At 40.1% G+C, this 26,878-nt stretch overlaps 1 protein-coding gene and 1 pseudogene across 2 annotated transcripts in view; both read right to left on the reverse strand.

Moving 5' to 3' along the window:
- Positions 1 to 26,558, reverse strand: part of FYCO1 (FYVE and coiled-coil domain autophagy adaptor 1) — an 81,060-nt gene extending 54,502 nt beyond the window's left edge. Inside the window, exons 1-6 of one of the 2 annotated variants that reach the window (XM_060781796.2) lie at positions 26,470 to 26,558; positions 12,066 to 12,243; positions 11,833 to 11,939; positions 10,019 to 10,144; positions 529 to 635; positions 125 to 268 (exon numbers count right to left, since the gene is read on the reverse strand). In XM_060781796.2, the coding sequence (XP_060637779.2) occupies positions 125 to 268; positions 529 to 635; positions 10,019 to 10,144; positions 11,833 to 11,939; positions 12,066 to 12,120 (539 nt within the window). In that variant the 5' untranslated portion in view covers positions 12,121 to 12,243; positions 26,470 to 26,558. Of the gene's footprint in view, positions 1 to 124; positions 269 to 528; positions 636 to 10,018; positions 10,145 to 11,832; positions 11,940 to 12,065; positions 12,244 to 26,002; positions 26,116 to 26,469 lie in introns of those variants that run through there. The other variant, XM_060781794.2, reaches the window with a different exon arrangement.
- Positions 10,124 to 10,297, reverse strand: LOC132779839 (U2 spliceosomal RNA; annotated as a pseudogene).
- Positions 26,559 to 26,878: the final 320 nt, after the last annotated feature.

Consider the following 26,878-nt stretch of genomic DNA (forward strand, 5'->3'; position numbering starts at 1 on the left):
TCAATACGCTGTTCATAATAAAATCCTATCTAGCCACTGACTCACACACAGTAAAGATGTTATAAATAACAATACAGGTTACGGAAAGTTTTCTAATGTCGCAGCACTATCCGGCTTGTATTACCTGGCAAATGTGGGCCATGCTGAATCTAAGTCATAGCCTCTAGACGCCAAATCAAATTGAACCTCAGTTAATTCGTAAAGGTGACCAATGATATCAGAACTCATTTTGGGGTTGAGGAAAGGACTTCTTGCATAGTACCAGTCACTAAAGAAAAAAGGGATGCAAAAAGGAAATTAAAAGCAGCTCATATTTATGGTTCAAAACATGATGCATGGTAGCAAAAGAACTATTACACCATGGTTTTCTGGTCTATTTTAGAAATGTTATGCGGTTTTAATGAAACCCACCACAGCAAAACAGACTGCTTTGAATAGTCTTGTTGGTAGAACTCTGTAGCAAAACAATGACATTTTAAATTTAACAAACGGCAGAAAACAAACACACAAATAATAAAGGAAAAGTACCTTGTAACTTTGGTATTCATAAAACACTGTTGCAAAGTATCTGCAAGTCTTTGGTGCACTAAGGAGTAACGGAGAAATGCCCTTCCTTTGCCAAGGGAAGTTCTGAGCTAGAGAAAGAGAACAATCAAAAACAAACACAAAGTACAGTTTAATGGCTGTGCACATGACTCAATAATCAACAGACAAACGAATAATTTTCCCCAGAATGTGGTAGTATTTTTTTTTTGCACCATCACTCCCAGAATCCCCTGGCTTGCAGAGTTTTCCAAGATGCGGTCTTTTCTGGTGTTATATAGATCAGGCCAGCTGTTATACCGCACTCACACCAGGCCATTTTAAAAAGACTGCGCTGGGATTCATACATGAAACAGAAACAATCAACATTTACAAACAATGCCTGCTAAATGACAAAATAAGGTGGTAAGGAATTGGGAGATGCTCATTCGGTGTAGCCCTTTCAGCAGACTTAAAAGGTTTTGACATACTATGGAGAGGATGGAGGGAAAGAGGATTACACTATGTAACACAATTTTTATTCCTGGGTTATAAATGTAATATCTTAATTGGTTCTATTATGAAAACATGGAAAACTGTAAAAACTTTGTTTTTGCAGGACATCCAGCAGGACATTTTGCTATAGTTTTTCAAGGAATAACTCATAGAGTCTCAACCAATTCAACATAGTTTGTGGCAGCCACAAAACAAAGTTTCTGGAGTTTCAAAGTAAGGACTTCACTATTAAATAGGAAATAACACTTTCAAACCAGGAACAGATTTTTTGGAGGGGTTGTTGTCGCTTTTTCGGACTATATGGCCATTTTCTAGAAGCATTATCTCCTGATTTTTTCATATTTTGTTATATAATGTTATCTGCAAATAAATGCATTTACCACATGTTAGCACCTTTGTATTCCTGTCTCCACCTTACTCTACATGCAGTTTTCTCCTTTGCTCTGGTGAAACTGGACATGGTTTCAAGGAAATACTGGTTATGTTTGGGAATCCCATGAATTGCCAAAGCATTCATTCTCTCTGATTGCAGACTAGAGCTTTAAAAGGTTGCTTAGAAATATTGGTTTGTTGGGCATGTTTAATCATAATCCTGGGTCTAGACATAATCACGCCATTTGATTAGTGAGTTAAATATACATAAGTGCAGCACAAACATACCTAAATCTGATTTTGAACATGATGCAGATGGTTATTCAATTAGCCTCCTGCTCTGTTCCAAAACTACTATGAGAAATTCTCAAAGCCCATCTGTTATCATGTGCTGGTGAAGAGGGGAAAATATTTATACCATAAAGATCTGGCTTGCCTGATTTCACGGTGGGGGGGGGGGGGGGGGGAGGGGTGAAGGAAGAGCACTTTATTTGTGTACTATCACTTCTCTCTTCTGATCAGGCGGAGAGCTAGGACTTGTTTACACAGCCATATAACCCAGAATATCAAGGCAGAAAATCTCACAATATTTGCTTTGAACTGAGTTATCTGAATCTACACTGCCATATATTTCAGTTCAAAGCAGATAATGTAGGATTTTATTCAGTTGTGGAAGGGGCTCTAGTGTTACTCTATGGCCTGAATTAGTTCCCATACAAACTGGCTGGAGCATTGCAATCTGCAAGGAGGCCCTGCTCTTGGTTCCCCATCTCAAGCACGGCTGGTGGGAACTAGAGAAGGGACCTTCACTGTGATTGCTCCCTGCCTCTGGAACTCCCCCCCAAAAGAACTAAAAACCATTCCCTCTTTCCTCACCTTCAAAAAGTTACTAAAAACCCATCTATGTTGTCTGGCGTATGGAGAGGAGGAAGACTAACAGATCTCGACTTACACCCTCGCCTAAATATATTAAATCCTGTCTAAATACTGGAATTGATTTCAGCCTGTTGTTTTCTGAAAGAGTTACTCGTTTTTAGATGTTTTACCCAGTGTTATATTTATATAATGCGTTCATGTCTGTATGGGTTATTTTAAGTTTCTATCTTTGATTATTTCTGTTTATTAGGTTTAAATTTAGGTCGCTTATATATTGTTTGATGTGATCTGTTTTGATGTAGAGTCTCTCTTATCCAAATTTCACTCATCCAACGTTCTGTATTATCCAAGGCAGTCTGCTTCCCGCCCAGATCCACAGCTGTTTCAATACTTTGCGATGTTTTGCTGCTAAATTTGTAAATACAGTAATTACTACATAACGTTGCCATGCATTGAACTGCTTTTTCTGTCAATTTGTTGTAAAACTTGATGTTTTGGTGCTTAATTTGTATAAGCATAACGTAATTTGACGTTTAATAGATTTTTCCTTAATCCCTCCTTATTATCCAACATTTTCACTTATGCAACATCTTACCAGCCCATTTATGTTGGATAAGCGAGACTCTACTGTAATTTGTTGGCACTGAATTTTTGTCATATATGCTGGAAACCGCCTTGAGTCCCTTCCAGGAGATAGGGTGATCTACAAATAAAGTTATTATTATTATTATTATTGTTATTATTATTATTTGAAACACAACAAGATGAGTCCACAGCAGACACTCTGCTGGCTGTTGTATTGGATTACATGTCGGACACCTCCCAAGTGTCTAGGACTGTGTGATTATTATTATTATTATTATTATTATTCTTTCCTCTTGGTATGTGACAGTAGGAAGTGCCTCTCACAGATTTGTAAGCTGCTGGGTGATGGGAGAATGCGGAATTGAATGTGGGCACATAGGCCCTTGGGCAATATGTTCAAATATGACACATTAGAGGAGCGATCACTTCCTATTTACATTTGTTTCTGTGAAAGAGAGAGCAAATGAACTTCAAGTATCACCATACCCCTCCTTTACATTTTTTTTAATTAAGTCGGGGTCCCTACTTTGTCATCTCAAACCAGTCAGAATCTGAAATAATACCATAGCTTAGAAAAGTTATCTTGTAACTATATCTGACACATTCCCAAAGTCACCATGGACCATAATCACACTGTAGGGTTCTGCGATCTGTTGTCCAAAAATCAATTATCCAAACTCTGAACAGTTTGTATGAAGAATGCATTTTATCAGGTTGCCAAAATTAACCTCATAAATTAACAATAACATTGCACAACACACTTGTATTTGTAGATTTCTTCCGTGACCATAAATCACAACCTATATTCCCCTACTACAAACGTGACAACTGAGCAATGATAACACATCTAAGATATTAATTCATCTGGAGCTAACATCTCAAAGAGGGATTTGCGTTTTGTTAGCTCATTTTCCGAGCGACGATACTGCTCTAGCTCTTAGTGCTTATCCTCTCCTAAGCTGGTATCACCATGATAACATAACCCCTGTTTGTGTGCACAAGGTTTAACTCTTTGCAAACAACTCTCTTAACTTCTTTGAAGCATCCCGTTAAGTAATCAAATCAACTGATTAACAGCAAGGGCCGATAAGGAATCTTCAAGGAATTGTGCTTTATTTTCCTATTTTGGAATTCAAAAGATTGAGAAAGAGAACTATTTCAGGAACAAATCAGAAGACAAGTTGCTGAAATATTTCATCCAGTTACAGGTGCTACACTTTAAAAATAGTGACAAACTAAATTTCATCTAGATGAAGGTGGCCAGAAAGGGAGAGGCTTAGAAACCAGTGAGGAACAGCTGAAAGAGCGGAATATTTTCATTCTGCAGAAAAGAAGTTTAAGGAAGCCATGGGAAATGTCTTAAAGTATCAGAAGGGTTGCAATGCAAAAAGAACAAGTTAGATGTGTTTTCTTTTGTTCTAAGACAAGAATCAATGGACTGAAATGAAAGGTAAGCTGATCTTGGATAAATGTTAGGAAAACCTTCCTAAAGGTAAATAGTCTGTTCATCTCTTACACTTGCTTGAGGACACAATGAGCAGAAGCTGACACAAATATTGCAATTTAAAGGTGCTAGATTAGATAAATTTCAAAATTTGTTTCCAATTCTAACAGCCAATGATTCTTTAGTAAACCCTGACAGACTTTTTGTCTAAATAGTAAGGTACAAGCACTTCATAACACAATTTTGTTCCTGGGTTATAAATGTCATTTGCTAATTAATTCTATCATAAAAACATGGGAAAAGTTTATTAAACTGCAAAAAAATTGTTTTTGCGGGACATCCTGCAGCACATGTTGCTATAGTTTTTCAATGAGTTTCAACCAGTTCAACCTAGTTTCTGGAGTATAACAAGGTTTCTGGAGTATAACAGCTACTTTCAAAGTAAGTACCGCACAATTACACAGGAAATAACACTTTCAAACCAGGAAAAGAACATTTTCTCAATTTTGTTGCATAGTGTAATAAATGAATAAACGATTTCTAGTTTTGTATATTCTGCCATCTGCAGGCCCATCACTGAGTCTACACATTGGAAAGATTTGTGTGAATGAAGATGGGTGAAGTCATTGAGAAGAAATGATAAGAGCATTAGGCAAAGGAGAAGATTTTTCCATGTGAACCAGAATAGACAGAAGGCCATTGTTCCACTGCGGGGTCAGGGTTGTGATGTCCCTTTGACTTGAAAATCCCATGATAGGGTTTTCTTGGCAAGATCTATTCAGAGGAAGTTTGTCATTGCCTTTTAATAAAACTGTGAGATATTAATTTGCTCAGGGTCACCGGTGATTAAACAGGATCTTCCAAAATCCTAGTCACTCAAATCACTACATTGTGCCAGTTCTTGCTGCAATATGGGACCATCCAATAAAGTAAATTGGCAGTATATGCAAGTATTTATTGGCAGTATTTATTATTTAAAACATTTATATTCCGCCCTTCTCACCCCAAAGGGGACTCAGGGCAGAGCACAATATATAAATGGCAAACATTTAATGCCGAAACATACTAGACCATACACATACAGAAACATTAAAATCACTTATCTTGATGTTAAAATCCTCTAGTTAAAACTGTCTCAACAACCATATCGAATTTGGTTGGCATACTAAGAGTTCCTATCGCCACCTCATTACACAGTCCCAAAGGCTCGGTCCCACACCCAGTTTTTATCATCCTTCTGAAGGACAAGAGGGAGGGGGCTGACCTGATCTCATTAGGAAGGGAGTTCCATAGCCAAGGGGCAATCACTGAGAAGGCCCTGTCTCTTGTCCCCCCCCCCAAACGATCCTGTGATGGGGGTGGACCGAGAGCAGGGCCTGTGGTGATTCATAGGGGGAGATGCGTTCAGACAGGTAAATTGGGCCGGCTCCATTTAGGACTTTATAGGCCAAAGCCAGCACTTTGAACTGTGCTTGGTAGCAAACTGGGAGCCAGTGGAACTGGCCTAACATGGGAGTTGTGTGCTCGCTATATGCCACTCCAGTTATTTAACCTGGCTGCCTCTCGCTAGACTATTTGAAGCTTCCGAGCAGTCTTCAAAGGCAGCCCCACAAAGAGCGTGTTGCAGTAATCTAACCTATATGTGATGAGAGCATGGACCACCATGGCCAAGTCTGAATTCTCAAGGTATGGGCAAAACTGGTGCACAAGTTTTAATTGTGCAAAAGCCCCCCTAGCCACTACTGCAACCTGAGATTCCAGGCTCAGCGATGAATCCAGGAGGACTCCCAAGCTGTGAACCTGTGCCTTCAAGGGGAGTGTAATCCCATCCAGCACAGACTGTAACTCTATAAACTGTTCAGCCTTGCAACTGACCAGGAGGACCTCTGTCTTGTCTGGATTCAACTTCAATTTGCTCATCCTCATCCAGATCATCACAGCGGCCAGACACCGGATCAGAACTTCGACAGCCTCCTTAGAATTACGAACACCCAACTCTGTGCAACACAGAACTAATTGTGTCTGATGTTAAACAGTTATTAGATAAGAAATATTTTAATAATATTTTAAAACTACACTCCATGCAGTCATACCGGCCACATGATCTAGGAGGCATCTACGGACAACGCTGGCTCTTCAGCTTAGAAATGGAGATGAGCACCACCCCCCAGTCCGAATTGACTACCTTTACCTTCACCTTATTTTAAAAGAAGAGTAGGCTAATACATGGAGAACTGGTCTATCACTGGAAAACAGTTAAGCTATATATGGCCCCTTCCACGCAGCTGTATAAAATCCACATTGAACTGGATTATATGGCAGTGTGGACTCAGATAATCCAGTTCAAAGCAGATATTGAGGATTAATCTGTCTTGATATTCTGGATTATATGACTGTGTGGAAGGATCCTATAATTTATTTATTTACAGTATTTATATACCATCTTTTTCACCCCTGGCGGGACTCAAAGCGGTTTAAGAACAGAAACCATAATAGGAAACCATAAGCTTCAGAGAAACTACAAATCTCAGGGTTCCATAGTATGGAACCATGGCAATTAAAACGGAATCATGGTGATATAACTGTGAAGTGTGAAAAGGCCCATGGAGAAACACCGATCCTCTGCCTTGCGCATTGGCATTCGTAATTAGCCCACTCCTTGCCAACAATGCAACAATTCATTTTGACAAAAACTCAATGCAGCTAACTTTCAAGACCATGTGCTTTTCTGGAAGAACTTCCTTTATTTTGTTTTAATTGTGTTTCAAAGGAGAAAGAGGTTCTAACCATATTACTCATGACTTAAGGAAGTTTATTATGAGTGAAAGTGGTAAAAGTCTCCAGTGCAGAGCATATGTTCAAAACGAGCAGCAGAACAGAAAGATAAGGCAGATGGTAATATTGTTTATTTTTTAAGGCCAAAATCCTATTGGGCCACTACACTAGTGGAAAATCATTGTGCAAGCTATGCATTGTAGAAGGCTTTGTGCAAGTTGTTGTGCTTTTTTAGGTACCGTGTAGAAATCATTCCTAATGTAGCTTATCACACACAGACGTCTCTCTTTTGCTTTGAAGGCTCGGGAATTCGTCTACTGTTATGCCAAAGACAACCTCAAAGCTTCAGTGGCCAGTGCAAAACTGCTTATATAACTATGGGATTCAGTTTAACTATCCCATTATGTATTTACCTTGCACTAAAGGTGTATGGAACCGTGACCATTATTTTTTCTACATAATAGCAGTTCAGCTGTCTTTGGTCACACGCTTCAATGGATACCTGTAATATATGAATTTCTGACAACACACATGACAAGGGGATTCTCCTATGAGTGACTGAAAGATAATATCATCCAGGTGATCACAGAAACTACTGATTTCCAGCTGAACCTGTGACTTGTTGGTTTTCTTTACATAAACAGAAAGTGGATTTTGTTATGACGTTGCAAGAAAATTTGAAGGGTATGTTTAGCATGTCCTAATATATAATATCTCTAGTATAAACAAATTCACTTTAGGGAAGATAGAGAAGCACCCCACCTATTTTTTTCAATGGATTTTCATCAATTTTGGAAGGTGAGTTTGAAAAGATCTGACTTAAAAGATACATTATGTGTAATCCATTAGGAGCAGCATCCAGCTTTTTTGTTTCAAACTTACAATGTACTCTGTAAGTTTGATATATAATTTAAAAGATTTCAACAAACGGAGTTCAAACATTACTTCTGGAAGTTCTGTCAAAACTATGTAAATAAAATAAACTTTCTGTCTGCTTGTTTGTCACATTATCATGCACAAATGCTTGCATGGATTAATGTGTTGTCGAAGGCTTTCATGGCTGGAATCATTCACTGCATTACTGTGAGTTTTCCAGGATGTGTGGCCATGTTCCAGAAGCATCCTCTCCTGACATTTCACCCACATCAATGGCAGGCATCCTCAGAAGTTGTGAGATCTATTGGAAACTTGGCCAGTGAGGTTTACATATCTGTGTAATGTCCAGGGTGAAAGAAAGAACTCTTGTCTACTTGAGGCAAGGATGAATGTTGCAATTGGCCACCTTGATTCCCCCAGGCAGCAACCAGACAGTCTTTGAAGCTGCAAGGCCATTAAATGCTAAACAAGGCGGCCAACAGCAACATTCACACTTGCCTCAAGCAGACAAAAGTTCTTGCTCCCACCCTGGACATTCCACAGATATATAAAGCTCACTTGCCTGGTTTCCAACCTACCTCTCAACCTCTGAGGATGCCTGCCATAGATGTGGATGAACAGTCAGAAGATAATGCTTCTGGAACATGGACATACAATCTGGAAAACTCACAGCAACCCACTTGCATGGATTTTCTATCAAAGTTGTTGGATACATTTCAGATAGTCTTATGTGACAGATAAGATACAAAATCAACGCCTCTCATTGTTTTTTTATTCATCCAGAGTAGTTATTTGGCTACTAACTGGAAGAGGCTTTTCAAGGTCAACTGAGACTAATTTTCAAGGAATTCTGAAGCACACACAAAAACAGGCAGACATCCGCCAGCGAAACTGAAACTAAACGATCGTTAACAGTAATTAACAAATCTTCCAAGTCATTGAGGCTACTATAACTAGTGCAGAATGAAAATTATTTTGCAGTGTTGTATAAACCAATTCTCATTTTTCAGAAAAAAGGTGAAAAAAGGTACAATTTCCATTTTTAATGATATTTTTGTACTATAGCATCAAAACACTGGCTGGATTGATATTTAAATATCCAAGCTGATACATACCTGGATATACAATTTGTCTTTACTCAAAACTTGTAACCTCATATGCTTTGGGTTGTTGTAGGTTTTTTCAGGCTATATGGCCATGGTCTAGAACAGTGGTTCTCAACCTGTGGGTCCCCAGGTGTTTTGGTCTACAACTCCCAGAAATCCTAGCCAGTTTACCAGCTGTTAGGATTTCTGGGAGTTGAAGGCCAAAAACATCTGGGGACCCCAGGTTGAGAACCACTGGTCTAGAGGCATTCCCTCCTGACGTTTTGTCTGCATCTATGGCAAGCATCTTCAGAGGTAGTGATATGCTTTGTTCATTAACTATCAAAGACGTAGTTACCTGGGCACCCCACATCTGATGTAATGATGTTCCAACAGACCTCACAACCTCTGAGGATGCCTGTTGTAGATGTGGGTGAAATGTCAGAATAGAATGCTTCTAGAATATGGCCATACAGCCTGGAAAACTCACAGCAACCCAGTGATTCTCGCCATGAAAGACTTTGACAACATAATGATGGGAGTTGATTTTTTTTTGGTAGAAATTGAGGGATTCACATAAGGAAGGAGTAGAGTCAGTACAAAACATTTTTCTAAACCAAAGATCAAGATGGAGCCTGATTCAACTCACAAAGAAAAGCTGGTGGAATTGCAAATTCATATTGTTTCAACACTGGCAATGGTAGAACTTTCTGTATCACATGTGAATGAAGTATGTTAACTTACAGAGTGCAGAGCTCTTGCTCCAACAACTTGTTACACCCTCTCAGCAGTTGATGTCTGAGGCAACCATCTAATTCCACCTAATAGTAGGGACAGCAACACAGTCCAACTAACACGGTTTTTGGTGCATGAGACTTCTGTACTATTATCACTGACATCCTGAATCCAGACTATCAGAATGTTATAGCACATGACTGAAATAGCAAAGAGATGTGCTTTCACTTACTTCTGAAATAGACTTCACAAAGCGAATTCCATCATTTGCCCCTTTAACCTTAGACAGACAATCGCAGAAGTAATCCCAGTAGTCTTTCCGGTTACCCAGTAAACTGGACTTTTCCTTCTGGTCAAACTGAGGAATAGAAAAGGAAAGAGTGTTAACCTGAAGCCAGCAACCAAAAACATGAAAGAAGAGAGTGACATCGTCCCAAAGCAATGAGGATTATTGCACTGATAAGACTACAAATTATTACACTTGATCTTAGCCAAAAGGCCGAGAAGCGATTATTAGATGACTTTATTGCCACCAGTATACAACCAAGCAAAGGCCTAAAAATGATCTGCAGAGCAAATAAAACAAAGTATTTGGCCTAAAGTCCATTTCATTCACTTGACTTGAACAGCACTCCATTCTACAGACTGGTTTTACCTGTACGGGGTGGGGGTCTGATGTCACAAAGAAGTCTGATGTTTTAATAACTTTCTGACAAAAATGGGTTTTGAAAAAGTTTTATATGTCATGTAATATAATTTTATTTCCTATATATGGTGTATTGTAAATTAAAAACAAAAAAATAAACAAATTACTAAGTATTGAAACCCCTTTACGAACATTGACCCACCCTGTACAAACCTAAACATTTGGTGTATTACACAATACTTGTTGAGAGTCCTTGAGATCTGAATCTGTACCATTTCCATTTCAATCTCTTCATCACAATACAAAGCAAAAAGGCAGAATGGGGACGAATCCCTGTAAATTGTTTGTTTTTAGAAATCTGCTACAGCATTTACTATATGTCTATGATAAAAATGATCCACTTTCACATTCAAGCTACACAATATTCCTATTTCAATAAAATGTTCTTTGGCTGTGACAGCATTTTAAAAGAACTTTAATAATTAATTAATAGAATTAATTATTAATATAATATATTAAAATTATTAGATATTATTATATAAAATTATCATTGTTATTAATAATATATATTAACAACATGGTCCACGCTCTCGTTACATCTACGATAGACTACTGCAACGCTCTCTACGGGGGGGTTGCCTTTGAAGATTGCTCGGAAGCTTCAAATAGTCCAACGAGAGGCAGCCAGGTTAATAACTGGGGCGGCATACAGGAAGCATACAACTCCCATGTTACGTCAGCTCCACTGTTTGCCAGTTTGCTACAGGGCACAATTCAAAGTGCTGGCTTTGGCCTATAAAGCCCTAAACGGCCCTGGCCCAAATTACCTGTCCGAACGCATCTCCCCCTATGAACCATCATGGAGATTAAGATCCTCCGTGGAGGACCTGCTTTCCGTCCCATCATTGTCACAGGCACGATTAGTGGGAACGGGAGACAGGGCCTTCTCGGTGATTGCTCCCCAGCTATGGAACTCCCTTCCTGGTGAGATCAGATCGGCCCCCTCTCTCTGTCCTTCAGAAGGATGGTAAAAACTTGGCTGCAGGACCAAGCTTTCAGGACAGGGCAATAAAGCAGCAATAGGAAATGACTAGGACAGTTTTAAATGGTGTATTTTAATATTCTGATAAATGTTTATGTATTGTATGTGAATCTGTGGCCCGGCATTGAATGTTTGCCTTGTATATGCTGTACTCCGGCGCTCCATGCTTTCATGCTGGCCACAGGACCTTGGAGGCATCTATAGACAACGCCGGCTCTTTGGCTTAGAAATGGAGATGAGAGACGGACACAACTAGATTTAATGTTAGGGGAAGACCTTTACCTTTAGTTATGTCAAGCAGTAAAGATAACCAGGCTCAAGAAACATAATTCAATTGTAAATACTAGTTTTTGATTACCTGCAAAAGATATTCAAGCTTGTAGGAAAATTTGTGCAAACTGACACAGTCATCTGTGATTGGTTCCCCAGCTTCTGTAAATTCTTTGTTCAATTCTGTGACGGCATCTTTGAAAAAAAGAATACAAAGTACTGTTTGTGAAAGGCTAAAAGAGGAACAATGTGAATAATGTAATTGATAAAAGCATGAAGAACGCATCAGGACACCAAGAATGAGTTAAGCAGTCTTTTTACCCTGTAAATCTCGGATAATCCTCTGCAGCTGACTTTCTCCACTATTTCCTGCCATTGTCAACAAATAAAAGTGCCAATGAGGGTCTGTGCTGTTCAACTTCTTTGAAAGATAATGTTCATGTTGTAGGTGATCATTTGGTTAGCAGTGGCGACCAGGTATTTTGCAGCATCTGGAAATCTACAGAAAAGAAAGGAGTTTATATTTACAAATTAATTTGTTTTCTAGATTTTCATACATGTTCCACAGTTTAAAGCATCCAAAGGTTACTCAAGAACACTCAGAGAACCAAGATGGGAAAGTTCTCCCTGTTGAGATCCTGAGGATCTTTGCCAAACCCCATTATGGGTGTTCTAGCAAAAGGTATGGCCAGGCACAGTGGGACCAGTCAGAGATGTCCCACAGATGTGACTCGGTATATACCAGGCATGGGTTCTCAAGGTGTTTTGGATGTCAACTCCCACAATTCAGCTTAAGCAGCTGAGGGGGAAAAGGAAAGGCTTGAGGCTATTAGGAATGGTGGGGGTTGAAGTCCAAAACACCTGGAGGGCCAAAGTTTGCCCATGCCTGGCATATACCAAGTGGAGGAAAATATTTACATTTCAGCAGTCTCCATCTCCAAGTTGTATGGTGTCCAGCAACAATGTTCTTGGGATGCAGAGAAGAGTAAATCATATCAATCAATATGTTTATTGTACTAGCCCATGTACGTGCCAAAAAAGGAGTAAAATGTCCAGAACAGTGTTCAGAGTAAATATGGAACAGAAGACACTAAACCAAGGTTATGATTAAACTCACACAAAGTATTAAAACATTGTAAATTACAGATAATTCCAAACACATTTTGCTAAAAATCAAATTAGTATTTTGAGTTTCCAAGGCAATTTTTTCTCGCTCTCTCTTTGTAATCTTTTTTTGCAGCCAAAGCAAAAAGGGCCACTTCATGTGTGAGATATTCATTGGTGTCACTCAACAAAAACGGAACTGATTCTACAACAGAGTTCCCATTTTCATTTGTCAGCAAGGGCTACAGAAATCTTTCTCTGAAGTCACTATACAGAGGACAATTTTACATATAAGGCACAATGTCTTCCACCCGATATTCACTACAAATACAGGGTGAGGCAGCATAACTTCCTTTTTTCAAAACTTAATAAAACCCATTGTATGAATCAGATTTTTTTAATTTTTTTAATAATGTAGGCGCATACCTAAAGTTTTGTTTTACGTAGTTTTGAAGATCAAATTAGGTAGGTGATGTCTCCCATTCTCCATACACTGAGTAAACCGATTTCTGGCATTTGTCATGACTCTTGCCAGCATAGCAGGCATTATGTTGGCAATTTCTTCCTGGATGTTGGTCTTCAAATCTTGTAGGGTGCTTGGACAGTTCGCAGAAACACGGGATTTCAAAAAACCACATAGAAAAAAATCACAAGAGGCCAAATCTGGAGAACGGGCCGGCCACTCAAATCCGCTCAAAAAGCTACGTTTTCATCCGACTGAATGGCACACATTTTTAAAAAAGGAAGTTATGCTGCCTCACCTTGTACATATTCTGTTTTCCAATGGCACATTACTAAAGTGACCATTTAACTCTGGAGTAGACATTACTTGGGATCGTAATAATAACATTGATATTTTGGAGCAGGACTGGTGAGACTGAGTACTCATTACTTTGGGAAATGCAGGAGGCAGAAAAGGTACTATTTTTGGACAGTAATTCCAAGTCTTTGGCAGGTAAGTGGTATTTGGAGAGTTTTAGTGTTTCGGGGCATTTTTGATCCCTCAAACCACTTTAAAATTGGATTGTCTCCTTTTGAAATGCAAAAAATTGGGAGTTTTGAAATGCAAAAGGAAAATGAAACTGTATTTTTCCTTGCAGCTTTTTTTTTAACGTTCATACATACAGAAACGCAACACTTTATCATTACAGTACAGTCTCTAAGCCAATTATAGGATTTGGGTAATTAGTAGGTGTAGTGCAAATGTAAGGTCACCCATATGGATCAGTGGATGACGCCTGTACATGGTCCTAGATTGAAGGCACGATACTGAAAGAAGATACGATTGGCACACATTTCTTTTATAATAAAGGCATTGTTGTATAAATCCAAAAGGTCACCGCTTCAATTTTATGAGGCTGAATGTTCCCATTAACTTTCAATTTCCTTTTAAACTACAGTGTTTTAAAAACCAGATTATAAAATGTACATGCAATGATACATTTTTCTATAGTGTCAGACAACACAAATAAAATTCATATCTGTTGCTTACTTCTGATGTTTGTAAGCTAGGACTCTTTTCAGCTGAGCAGTGGAATAAAATTAGCTTAAATAAAGTAGCGCTTAACTTCACAAAACAAAACAGCTGAGCATGTTGCCCATTTCTTGGTTCGCTTATTCGTGTATATTTTACATGAATTCAAAACTAAACATTGTCTGCAAACGTAACAAATTGTTTAGTGCAATTAAGGACGAACTGGCTGCCAATCATAAATGACAATAACAATGATAATGAATGGGGTAGAGGCCTCTTGCCAAGCTGCCCTCCATTAGCTCAGACTCAGGCTCAGACTGCCATCATTTGTTCACTTACACAGAAGAAAAACACACTTCTTAGGGTACACCTACACTGCAGAATTAATGCAATTTGACACCAGTTAAATGGCACAACCCAATGCTATGGAATTCTGAGAGGTGTATTTTTAAAAGGTATTTAACCTTCTATCTCCTGAGGAATCTGTATAATGACCAAGTAGAAACAGTAAGAACGGACCATGGAAAAACAGACGGGTTCAAGATTGGGAAAGGAGTACAGAAAAGCTGTATACTCTCACCCGACCTATTCAATTTGTACACAGAACACATAATGTGACGAGCGGAGCTTGACGAATTCAAGGCAGGAGTTAAAATTGCTGGAAGAATAATTAACAACCATAGATATGCAGATGATACCACTTTGACAGCTGAAATTTGTTAAGTCTTATTGATGTACTTTTTAATTCTGTTTTAAATGTGGTTTTAAGTGTATATTGTTAAGGCATCAAATGGCTGCCTGGCTTTAAGCCGCCTTGAGTCACCTTCAGGTTCAAGAAAAGCAGGATAGAAATATGATAGATAAATAAATAAATAAAGCAAGGAGGAGCTGAGGAGCCTTGTAACCAAGGTGAACGAGAAAAGTGCAAAAGTTCGGTTGCAATTTAACATTAAAAAAAAGATGATGGCAACCAGACTGATTGATAACTGGCAAATAGAGGGAGAAAATGCGGAGGCAGTAACTGACTTCGTATTTCTAGGCGCGAAGATTACTACAGACACAGGCTGCAGCCAGGAAATCAGAAGACGCTTACTTCTTGGGAGGACAGCAATAACCAATCTTGATAAAATAGTAAAGAGTAGAGACATCACACTGGTAACGAAGTGCCGCATACGTAAAACAGTGGTATTTCCATAGTAAACTATAGATGCAAGAGCTGGACCATAAGGAAGGCTGAGTGAAGGAAGATAGACACTTTTGAACTGTGGTGTTGGAGGAAAATTCTGAGAATGCCTTGGACCGCAAGAAGATCAATCCATACTCCAGGACATAATGCCCGACTGCTCACTGGAGGGAAAGATACTTATTCATTTATTTATTTACTTAGTTACTGTATTTGTATACTGCCTTTCTCAGCCCACAGGCGACTCAACTAGATGCAAAGATGAAATACTTTGGCCACATAATGAGAAGACAGGATAGCTTGGAGAAGATAATGATGCTGGGCAAAAAAGGAACAGGGGCCAACCAAGGGCAAGATGGATGGATGTTATCCTTGAGGTGACTGGCTTGATCTTCAAAGAGCTGGGGGTAGCAACAGCTGACAGGGAGCTCTGGCATGGACTGATCAATGAGGTCTGGAAGAGTCAGAAATCACTGAATGGATTAACAACAATATTTAGCCTTCTCTGTCAAAAAGTGCTGGTGTCTCTCCAAACCATAAATAACAGGATTCCATAGCATTCACCATAGTAGCGGTGTCAAACTACATTAATTCTATGTGTAGACGCAGCCTAAGACAACCATGTATGGTTCTACTGTCAAACTGCAACAAAAGAGAAGCTCCCACAAAAAAGAATGTAACTCTTTTGAAACATTATCCTGCGGTATATAAGCATAACTGCTCAGGAACTCATACATGCTATGATCACTAATAGTAAAGCCTGGATGACAATTTGATTCTGGGTCTCTGTTTTATAACTCAGTGATTTTTCCCAAACAGGTCAACAGCATATAGGTGTTTCCAGACACTGGCAATAAGAACCATAACAATGTCATCTCATAAATATGATTTTCATTCTGTCAGGCTCAGTCAGTCTATCCCTTCCTTCAGTTTATCTGCAGCCTATGCTCAGCAACCACAGAAAAGTCAGAAGTGAAACTATTCATGGCTGGATTGTTTGCAGAATCACAACTTGACGACATGTGACTGCTGAGAAGCATGTAAACAAGGAATGTCTCGCACGTAGGTCACACAGCACTGGCATGAAATAAGACATAATGGAATAGGGACAAAATACCACCATGCTCCTCTATATAAACCTCCAATTTCAGAAGCAAGGGGGGATTCAGACTGGTTGGGACCAGGAAGACCACCAGAAATCTCCAAGAATCCTGAATAGAATCAGGGAAAGTCATCCAGTCACAATACCGGACTGCATTGGTCTGGCAGGATCATTTGTAAATGCCAATCTAAAAGCATGAATACGAATATGACACCTCATAGAGAAAATGTGCCCAAAAAGTGAAAAAACATCATGCCATAATAGAAAAGCTCACAGCTAGGCAACGTGTCATCATTGCTAGCCTTCTAGCCTAGGGTTTCTCAGTAAGGCTCCCTTAAAACCTAGATTTGCACAAAATATTGTGATTTGTTTTTTTAAATATATTTATTAATAAACATGCTTTTTAAATGCAGGGGTCCCTCGAGACTGGAAAACTATTTCAAAGGTTCCTCCAAAGTTAAAAAAAATCAATTGAGTATGAATGCATGTCTACATGGTAGAATTAATGCAGTTTGACACCACTTCAACTGTCATGACTTGTTATTATGGAATGCAGTTTCTCAAGCCACTCCTGACCAGAAAAAAATGTTATGGAATCCTGGGAATTGCAGTTTCACAAGGTTTTAAGCCATCTTTGTCAAAGCGTGCTGGTGATTCACGAAACTACAACTCACACGATTCCATAGCATTGAGCCATGGCAGTTAAAGTGGTGTCAGATTGCAGGAAATACCACTTTGTAGATGCACTTTCAATTAACAGAGCATAACTACTTGGGAAAACATGGTGCCCAAACACAAATTAAGGAACATGAAAGGCAGTGCATACTAATTCAACCAAAGAAGTCAGCCATAGCAGAGCACCTGCTGAACCAACCTGGACATAGCATATTATCTGAGAACACAGAAATGCTGGACCATTCTAACAACCACCACGTCTGGACACACAGAGATGCCACTGAAATCCACAAGTATGTGGACAATTTCAACAGAAAAGAAGAAAACATGAAAATGAACAAAATCTGGCTATCAATATTTTAAAAAACTCTAAAATTATAACAGTAAATAAAGAACAAAACTCAAATACAGGGGATGTCCAGGCAAGAAACAATGAGGAACAGCTAATCACCTCTCAACAAAGGATTCCCCCAGGCAGTAACAAGCCAAACCGAAAACTGTCAGGCCATCAAATGCTAATCAAGGTGGCCAATTGAAACATTCACACCAAACTCCAACAGACAAGAGTTCTTTCTCCCAGCCTGGACTTTCCACAGATATATAAACCCAATTTTCCTAGTTTCCAACAGAGGAATGCCTGCCATAGATGCAGGCGAAACGTCAGGAGAGAATGCTTCTAGAACATGGCCATACTGCCCAAAAAATCTACAACAACCCACTTAGAATTTTTTTTATTGGTCTATAACTCCCAGAATCTCCTAAACACTATTTTTCAAGGTCTGCACAAATGTTTCGAAACATGGTGCTCATATCAAATGTTAACTTGAACTTGAATTGTAACTCCTCTGATAGCTTATCCATCTTATCTGGCACAGTGATGAGAAGTTTTTATCTTGCTCATCACTCTCCTCAGGAAAAAAAAACCTGATATATTAAACTCAAAACCACTTGTTTTTTCCCTTTTACACCTTCAAAATTACCAACAAAACATGACCTCACCTTCTTTTCTTGATATAAATCTGACCTATTCATACGAACCAAAGTTCGCCCCCAGTTTTTGAAGGGAGACAACAAAAGCATGACCTGAAAGTAAAATGTTTGTGCCAATATTAACATCTTTTTCCAAAAGTTATATTCTTTTTATTTTTAAGTAATTTTTGTTAAAAAAGAACACCAAAATAAAACACACAAGCACTTTTTTTTAGATATACAGTGGTCCCTCCACATTTGCAATATTGACTTTTGCAGATTTGATTTTTTATGGATTAAAATGTTCTCAACTTGTGGGTCCCCGGTGTTTTGCCCTACAACTCCCAGAAATCCCAGCCAGTTTACCAGCTGTTAGGATTTCTGGGAGTTGAAGGCCAAAACATCTGGGGACCCACAGATTGAGAATCACTGCCCTAAGTCCACCATTCCTTTATTTGCAGTTTTTCATTTTCACAGGACCCCCGGTGGCACAGCAGGTTAAACCGCTGAGCCACTGAACTTGCTAAACAAAAGGTTGGCGGTTCAAATCCGGGGAGTGGGGTGAGCTCCTGCTATTAGACCCAGCTTCTACCAACCTAGCAGTTCGAAAACATGCAAATGTGAGTTAGATCAATAGGTACCACTTCTATGGGAATGTAACGGCGCTCTATGCAGTTATGCTGGTCACATGATCTTGGAAGTGTCTATGGACAATGCCGGCTCTTCAGCTTAGAAATGGAGATGAGCACCACCCCCCAGTGTTGGACACGACTAGACTTAATATCAGGGGAAACTTTTACCTTTACTATTTTCACAGGGATTCTATGCCCCAAATCTCAGCGAATGTGGAGGATTGGCTATATTGTAAAACTCAAAACTACACAAGACACTGTATCAAATATGGCAACAATTAAAAACAACAAAACAGAAAAACAAAAACGAAACACTCATCTACTCACAGAAACAAAAACCAACATACAAAAACAGATCTAAAAACTTCCCATTTTTCTATCTGATGGTTTCTATCCCTTATTTCTCCATTCCCGTTAAATGATATGATATAGTCACTCTTCTACTCAGAAGTCACATTGTAAGAGTATGCTTTCATTTTGCTGAATGGATTCATAATGCGCATAAATCGTTGATGGTTTGCTGACTATGAAAAAAGGACCTTGGCCTGAACAAAACCCACCAACCAGAGCCTCCAAAATTATTTGCACTAATTTATTTAGAGTAGAGCTTGTTAAATCAACCACTTATAAGAGATACGGACACATATATAAACTGTAATGGGGACACAACATATCTCATGAAAGCTTTCATTTATATACATTTAAAATATACAATTTATTGCTTACTTCACACACTCAGAGATTTCTCATTACGTTTGCGTGACACACCTACGCACTGCAGCCAACATGTCACGACACACAGGATGGAAAGCTCTGATTTAGACTATTTATACTTCATCCCTTCAGCCAAAAAGGTTCACAGAGGTTACTTGAAAAACATTAATTTGATAGTTGTTTGCCATGCAACTTATATATCTTTACACTTGATCTTATCTTCATGGGTGTCACATAAATAGCACTAAGGCCAAATTAAAAAAAAAAGATAAAGAAGGAGAAAGAGCTACCTTTCTTTCTCCTGTTTGGGTAATTAAAATGTAATGGTGATAGAATCCTTTTTTCTGCTTTTTCTCCCTGCCTTCCTACTGGGTCCCAAACAGGTTGCTTTAATTGCCTTTTCTTTTGCATCTCATTCTTTTCCTTCGTTTATATCCCTTTTGCTGTAAGATCAGCAAAGCAATGGATAGCTCTCTCCCTCCATTGTAACCTTTCAAATAAATAGATCCATATCTTCTCTTTTAGTTCTTCCTAAGTATGTTCCTTTATGTATTTTGTAATATGAGAGGAAGGTCAAAGCAAAATCCATTAACTTTGGCTCCCAAATTTGCCCTCAAAGTTGACATATAAACAATACAATGTAAGACAAATTATTACCAAAATTTATCCGGGAGCCCCCGGTGACGCAGTGGGTTAAACCCCTGTGCCGGCAGGACTGAAGACCAACAGGTCGCATGTTCGAATCCGGGAAGAGGCGGATGAGCTCCCTCTATCAGCTCCAGCTTCTCATGCGGGGACATGAGAGAAGCCTCCCACAAGGATGATAAAAACATCAAATCATCCGGGCGTCCCCTGGGCAATGTCCTTGCAGACGGCCAATTCTCTCATACCAGAAGCGACTTGCAGTTTCTCAAGTCGCTCCTGACACGATTAAAAAAAATCTGGATAATAGATGTCACAAGACTCTTGCCAAGTTCGTATTCTTAGACTGTATCTACACTGTGGAATTTATGCAGGTCACAAATCACCCAGTGGAGCCCCCGGTGGCACAATGGGTTAAACCCCTGTGCCAACAGGACTGAAGACCGACAGGTCCAAGGTTCGAATCCGGGGAGAGTGTGGATGAGCTCCCTCTATTAGCTCCATTTCCCCATGTGGGGACATGAGAGAAGCCTCCCAAAAGGATGGTTAAATATCAAAACATCTGGGCATCCCCTGGGGCATGTCCTTGCAGACGGCTAATTCTCTCCCACCGAAAGTGACTTGCAGTTTCTCAAGTCACTCCAGACACGAACCCCCCCCCCCCCCAAAAAACCCTGTCCTAATTGAGAGCATACATTTTAAAAATACGGTACATTTTAAAATACAGGAGTCAATAGTACATTTTTGAATATTTGCCATAGTTCACTACAATTTTGTTTTAGCTAACTATATTATATTACTGAAATTCTTATGTATGCATTTTTGGCCATGATAACAGTTACAGAACAAAATTAAACCTGGAACACTGTAATTATAGCAATGAACATCTAAACGTAATAATATGAAACAATATGTATTTCTTTTCTCTTCTTAACTACAGTTTAAACAATGTGTCATATTTACATTGGAGTAACATGCAGATTTACAGGACCCCCGGTGGCACAGCAGGTTAAACCGCTAGAGCTGCAGAACTTGCTGACTGAAAGGTTGGCAGTTCAAATCCAGGGAGTGGGGTGAGCTCCCGTTGTTAGGCCAGCTTCTACCAACCTACCAGTTCAAAAACATGCAAATGTTGAGTAGATTCCGTCGGGAATGTAAACGGTGCTCCATGCAGTAATGCTGGTCACATGACCTAGGAAGTGTCTACGGACAATGCTGGCTCTTTGGCTTAGCAATGGAGATGAGCACCACCCCCCAGAGTCAGACACAACTAGACTGAATGTCAAGGGGAAACCTTTACCTTAACATGTAGATTTTGACTGAACAAAAAATATTTTTTGAAATATCTAGTAATGGTATTTAAAAATGCCCTCCAATAAATAATGGAATACCTTCTCTGTAAACTATTAAATTCACTGGTGGGTTCCGAGCCTAGAACATTTGATATATCATCTGCAACCATCAAATATGTGAAATTTTATAAGGGCAAAAAAAAAAGGTTTTGGAACAAAGCGGAGGCAACACTAAGCATAAAGAGGATTTTTTTTCTGCAACTTTTAAATATGAAATCAATTTAACTACATACACAAATGTGCTAGCTTAAATTTGGCTGCTGTTTTTTTACATCAAACTATATGCCAAACAAGTGATTTCCATCCACCAAAATTGCTGTTCTTACATCTGGATATCAGACATGAGACATAAAGCAGCTGCAGGGACAAGGATAGCTATATTCTCATATACAACAATATACAACAATCTCATTTGGCTTTAGCAGTGGCAAACTCCACCCTCTACTCTGTACTAAACTAGGCCTGTAGGATTAAGAGAGTGAGAAATGTTTATTTGTCAGCAATTTTTAAAAAATCAAGTGATGTGGAAGGGCTGAAACACCCATTTAGATTCACCAGCAGTTTATTCGCAACAAAATGACTGCTAAAGACAAAGTTGGCAAAAAGGAACAGCGTTATAGGTACTTAAAATCTAGATCCAACTTGCCTTATTCTATTCTGAAGTGTAAATAATATATCAACAACAAAGTTAGTAGCTTTGAGTTCCTATATTTGGGGAAAGGCGGGACAAAAAAAGAGTAAAATGCTCTCTAGATCTGTTTAAACTGGACAAGCCCTGATCAAGGGTGAGAGAAGGTGAACTCTAATATATCTTGAAGTGGAAAATTCATTGGAATGAATTTGTTGTCGGGGACAAAATGACAGTAGAAAAGATGGTGTACTTAGCATTTTAAGTTATGAAATCGCTTACAGGGCTACTGGGAGGATGAAATGGGAGAATGGGATATGGCCTCTGATGTGGGCTCATTGGAGAAAAGAACAAATAAACACAAACAGTATGGAAGGAGAAAATTGGGCATCTATATAAATAAAAATGTAATGTTCATTTGTGGGATTAACATAACTCAAAAACCAGTGGGCCAATTGACACCAAATTTGGAGAGCATACACCTAACAATCCAATGTATGTCCTTCACTCAAAAAATTTTGATTTTGTCATTTGGGAGTTGTAGTTCTTGGGATTTATAGTTCACCTGTAATCAACGAGCATTCTGAACTCCACCAATTAGGGCATTGAACCGAACGTGGCATACAGGACTCCCATTACCAACAAAAAACATTAGAAAGGTTTGGTGGGCATTGACCTTGAGTTTTGGAGTTGTAGTTCAACTACATTCAGAGAGCACTGTGGACTCAAACAATGATGGATCTGGACCAAACTTATTTATTTATTTATTTATTTACGGCATTTATATGCCACCCTTCTCACCCCGAAGGGGACTCAGAGCAGCTTACAATATATATTTTCATACAATATATTATATTATTAGCATAGTACAATATCAGTATTATATATTACTATATTGCACTATACCATTATATTGTAATATAATATAATATTGCTATAAAATTTGAAGAGGCATGAATGGAGGGCGAAAGAGAAATGTGCCAAGAGAAAGGCGCGTCATGCCAACCCTGACCAGGATCGCCTTTCACCTGGAAACCAATGTCCTCACTGCAGGAGAACATGCAGATCAAGAATAGGGTTCCACAGTCTCCTACAGACCCACCGCCAGTACACTGATCTTGGAAGACAATCCTACTTGGACAACGAGGGATAGCCTAAGTAAGTAAGTCAACTGTTGAGGACTTCCAACTAGCAGAAGCCATAGCCATCTTGTCCGATGGTCAGGAATTCTGGGAACTGAAGTCTAAAACACTTGGAAGGTTGCAGCTTGTGCAGGTCTGATTTACAGAATCATTGAATCCTAGATTTGGAAGTGACCCCAAGAGCCATCCAGTTCAACCCCCTGCTGGGTAAAAACACACAATCAAAGCACTCCCAACAGATGTTCATCTAGCCTCTGCTTAAAAACATCCAGTTTCAAAGCAGTTTTTGTGCCAAGGGCAACATGAGAAACTGCAAGTTGCTTCTGGTGTGAGAGAATTGGGCGTCTGCAAGGACGTTGCCCTGTGGACGTTGCCCTTGTAGGATGATTCCATACGAAATCCTGGAACCAGCTTGAGGCCTGGGTGGGGATGGCACAAACTAGAGAGTACTGATGCACATTTAGAGCTTTCTTTCGCATACTCTTGTGGGAGTTGCTGGCTTGAACTGCACTGAAAGGGGCCAAAGGCAGCATAAGGCCAGGCCAGTTGACAAGGGAGTGTGATTCGCACTGAACCCAGACTGCCTTCCTCCCGATTACAGAAGCAGAGGGATTGGGCTGCAGAGGCTGATCCCTGATAGTGAAAGGGATTAAGACCTGACCTTGAACATTTTATCCCAGTGGAGCTACTGGCAGGCAACGTTTTCCTGCAACTACAGAAGGCAAAGGCCCCTTCGACACAGTTATAAACCCCCCCCCCCCACACACACACACACACATTGTACCGGATTATATGGCAGTGTGGACTCGGGGCCCTTCCACATAGTCATATAACCCAGAATATCAAGGCAGATGATCCACAATATCTGTGTTAAACTGGGATATCTGAGCCCACACTGCCATATAATCCAGTTCAATGTGGATTTTATACAGCAGCGTGGAAGGGGCCTTAGATATTTATTTATTTATTTATGTATTTACTTACTTACTTACTTACTTACTTACAACATTTATATGCCGCCCTTCTCACCCCAAAGGGGACTCAGAGTGGCTTACAAGATATATATACATACAACTAGCCGTCCCCTGCCATGCGTTGTTGTGGCCCAGTCTGGTGATCTGGAAAATAAAGTAATGTGAAAGTGTTGGTTTCTAATGTATGTACTTTCTTTCTGCTTGTGGGTAGGCAGTTTTTCTTGCTGTTTCTTTGTCAGTGTTGATGTGGAGATTGTCTGGTTTGCCTACTCTGGAACATTCAACATATAATTGTCCTTCTTTAGGAGCCCCTTTCAAATCTATGAGACTATATCTCTCTGTGTGTGAATCATATATATCGATCTATATCTATGACTAGATGGCTCTTTGTCAGGAGGGCTTTGATTATGTTTTCTTGTCCTGGTGAAGGGAGTTGGACTGGATGGCCTTAAGTATTTTCTGTTGGTCATGGGGGTTCTGTGTGGGAAGTTTTCCCCAATTCTGTCATTGGTGGGACTCAGAAACCTCTTTGATTGTACGTGAACTATAAATCCCAGTAACTACAACTCCCAAATGTCAAGGCCTATTTGCCCCAAACTCCATTTGTGTGCACATTTCGGCATATGGAGTATTCGTGCCAAGTTTGGTCCAGATCCATCATTGTTTGAGTCCAAAGTGCTCTCTGGATGTAGGTGAACTACAACTCCCAAACTCAAGATTAATGCCCACCAAATTCTTCTAATATTTTCTGTTGATCATGGGAGTTCTGTGTCCCAAGATTGGTTCAATTCCATCTTTGGCGGAGTTCAGAATGCTCTTTGATTGTAGGTGAACTATAAATCCCAGCAACTACAACTCCCAAATGACAAAATCAATTTTTTGAGTGAAGGACCTACATTGGGTTGTTAGATGTCTTGTGGTCAAATTTGGTGTCAATTTGTCCAGTGGTTTTTGAGTTCTGTTAATCCCACAAACGAACATTACATTTTTATTTATATAGATATATTATATTATTAGCATAGTACAATATCAGTGGGAGCCCCCGGTGGCGCAGTGGTTAAAAGCACTGAGTTGCTGAGCTTGTTGATCGAAAGGTCGCAGGTTTGATTCCGGGGAGCGGCATGAGCTTCCGCTGTCAGTCCTAGCTTCTGCCAACCTAGCAGTTCGAAAACATGCAAATGTGAGTAGATCAATAGGTACTGCTCTGGCGGGAAGGTAATGGCGCTCCATGCAGTCATGCTGGCCACATGACCTTGGAGGTGTCTACGGACAACGCTGGCTCTTTGGCTTAGAAATGGAGATGAGCACCACACCCCAGAGTCAGACATGACTGGACTTAATGTCAGGGGACTACCTTTTACCTACCTTACAATATCAGTATTATATATTACTATATTGTACTATACCACGATATTGTATGTAATGTACTATATCATTATATTATATGTAGACCATCCCGTTCAGATCAGATATTGTGGGTGATCTGCTTTGATCTTTCCTCCCAACCGGCTGCTTGGCCCATACAAGGGAAAGCCTTGCCTTGCCTTGCCCTGCCACCCTTTCTTGTTGTTTACTGAAGTCCTCTAACAGGTTGCTCCAGACAGGAAGCCTCCCCGCCCTCTCTGTAGTTTTTACACGAGCACAACAACAACAAAAGTAACCCGCACCAGATCCGATCCACTTCGGAAAGGTTTCACTCCGAGACACAGGAGGGAGGGGATCCCAGGGGGAGAAATGGCGAGGAAACGGCTTCCTTCGACCCTCGAGCTGCTTTGGACTCCAACTCCCAGAAGCCCCGGCTTGTTTGGCGGACAGCGGGGGATTCTGGGAAACGGAGTCCAAAACACCAATTGTAGGGGGCACGCGCCTCGAAGACCCAGCAACGCCTTTCCTGCACAACGAGGGGTGTTTGGAGGAGTCTGGCCCGCTCTGCCTGAGAGGGGAAGACGGGGAATGGCAGGGAGAGGCAGGGAGCGGAGGCAGCAACAAGTGGGAAGTTTCTGGCGTGGGCTTTCCTCCTGTTTCCGAGGCGCCCCTCCGGCCTCTTCCCCGGCCAGCCCCGGGGGACCCAGCTCTCCTCGCCTCGCCTCCAGGGGAAGGGGAAGAGAGAGGGCCGGAGAACGAGGTGCCTTACCTCAGCGGAAAGCAGGCAGCCATGGCGCGGGGAGAGCCTCCTGGGCGTCCGCCTACAACTCCCATGATCCTCTGAGGCCTACGACTCCCGTGATCCCTCGGGAGAAGCCTTAACCCTTTTGGAAAACGGAATCCATAACCTTTTGGAGATCATGCCTTTTAGAAAAGCATGACCTTTCAGAGAAGAGTAAAAAATAAATAAATAAATTTATTTCAAATCAAAAGCATTGCATAAAATAGTATAAAACTGATAAAAAATAGAAGGAGCACAGCTGGCTAAATATCTTCCGACCGCATCTCGACCTACGAGCCCACCAGGACTTTGAGATCTTCCGGGGAGGCCCTGCTCTCGATCCCGCCTGCTTCACAAGCACGGCTGGCGGGGACGAGAGATAGGGCCTTCTCGGTGG

This window comes from Anolis sagrei, chromosome 6, assembly GCF_037176765.1.
Source record: "Anolis sagrei isolate rAnoSag1 chromosome 6, rAnoSag1.mat, whole genome shotgun sequence".
NCBI classification, from domain to species: domain Eukaryota; kingdom Metazoa; phylum Chordata; class Lepidosauria; order Squamata; family Dactyloidae; genus Anolis; species Anolis sagrei.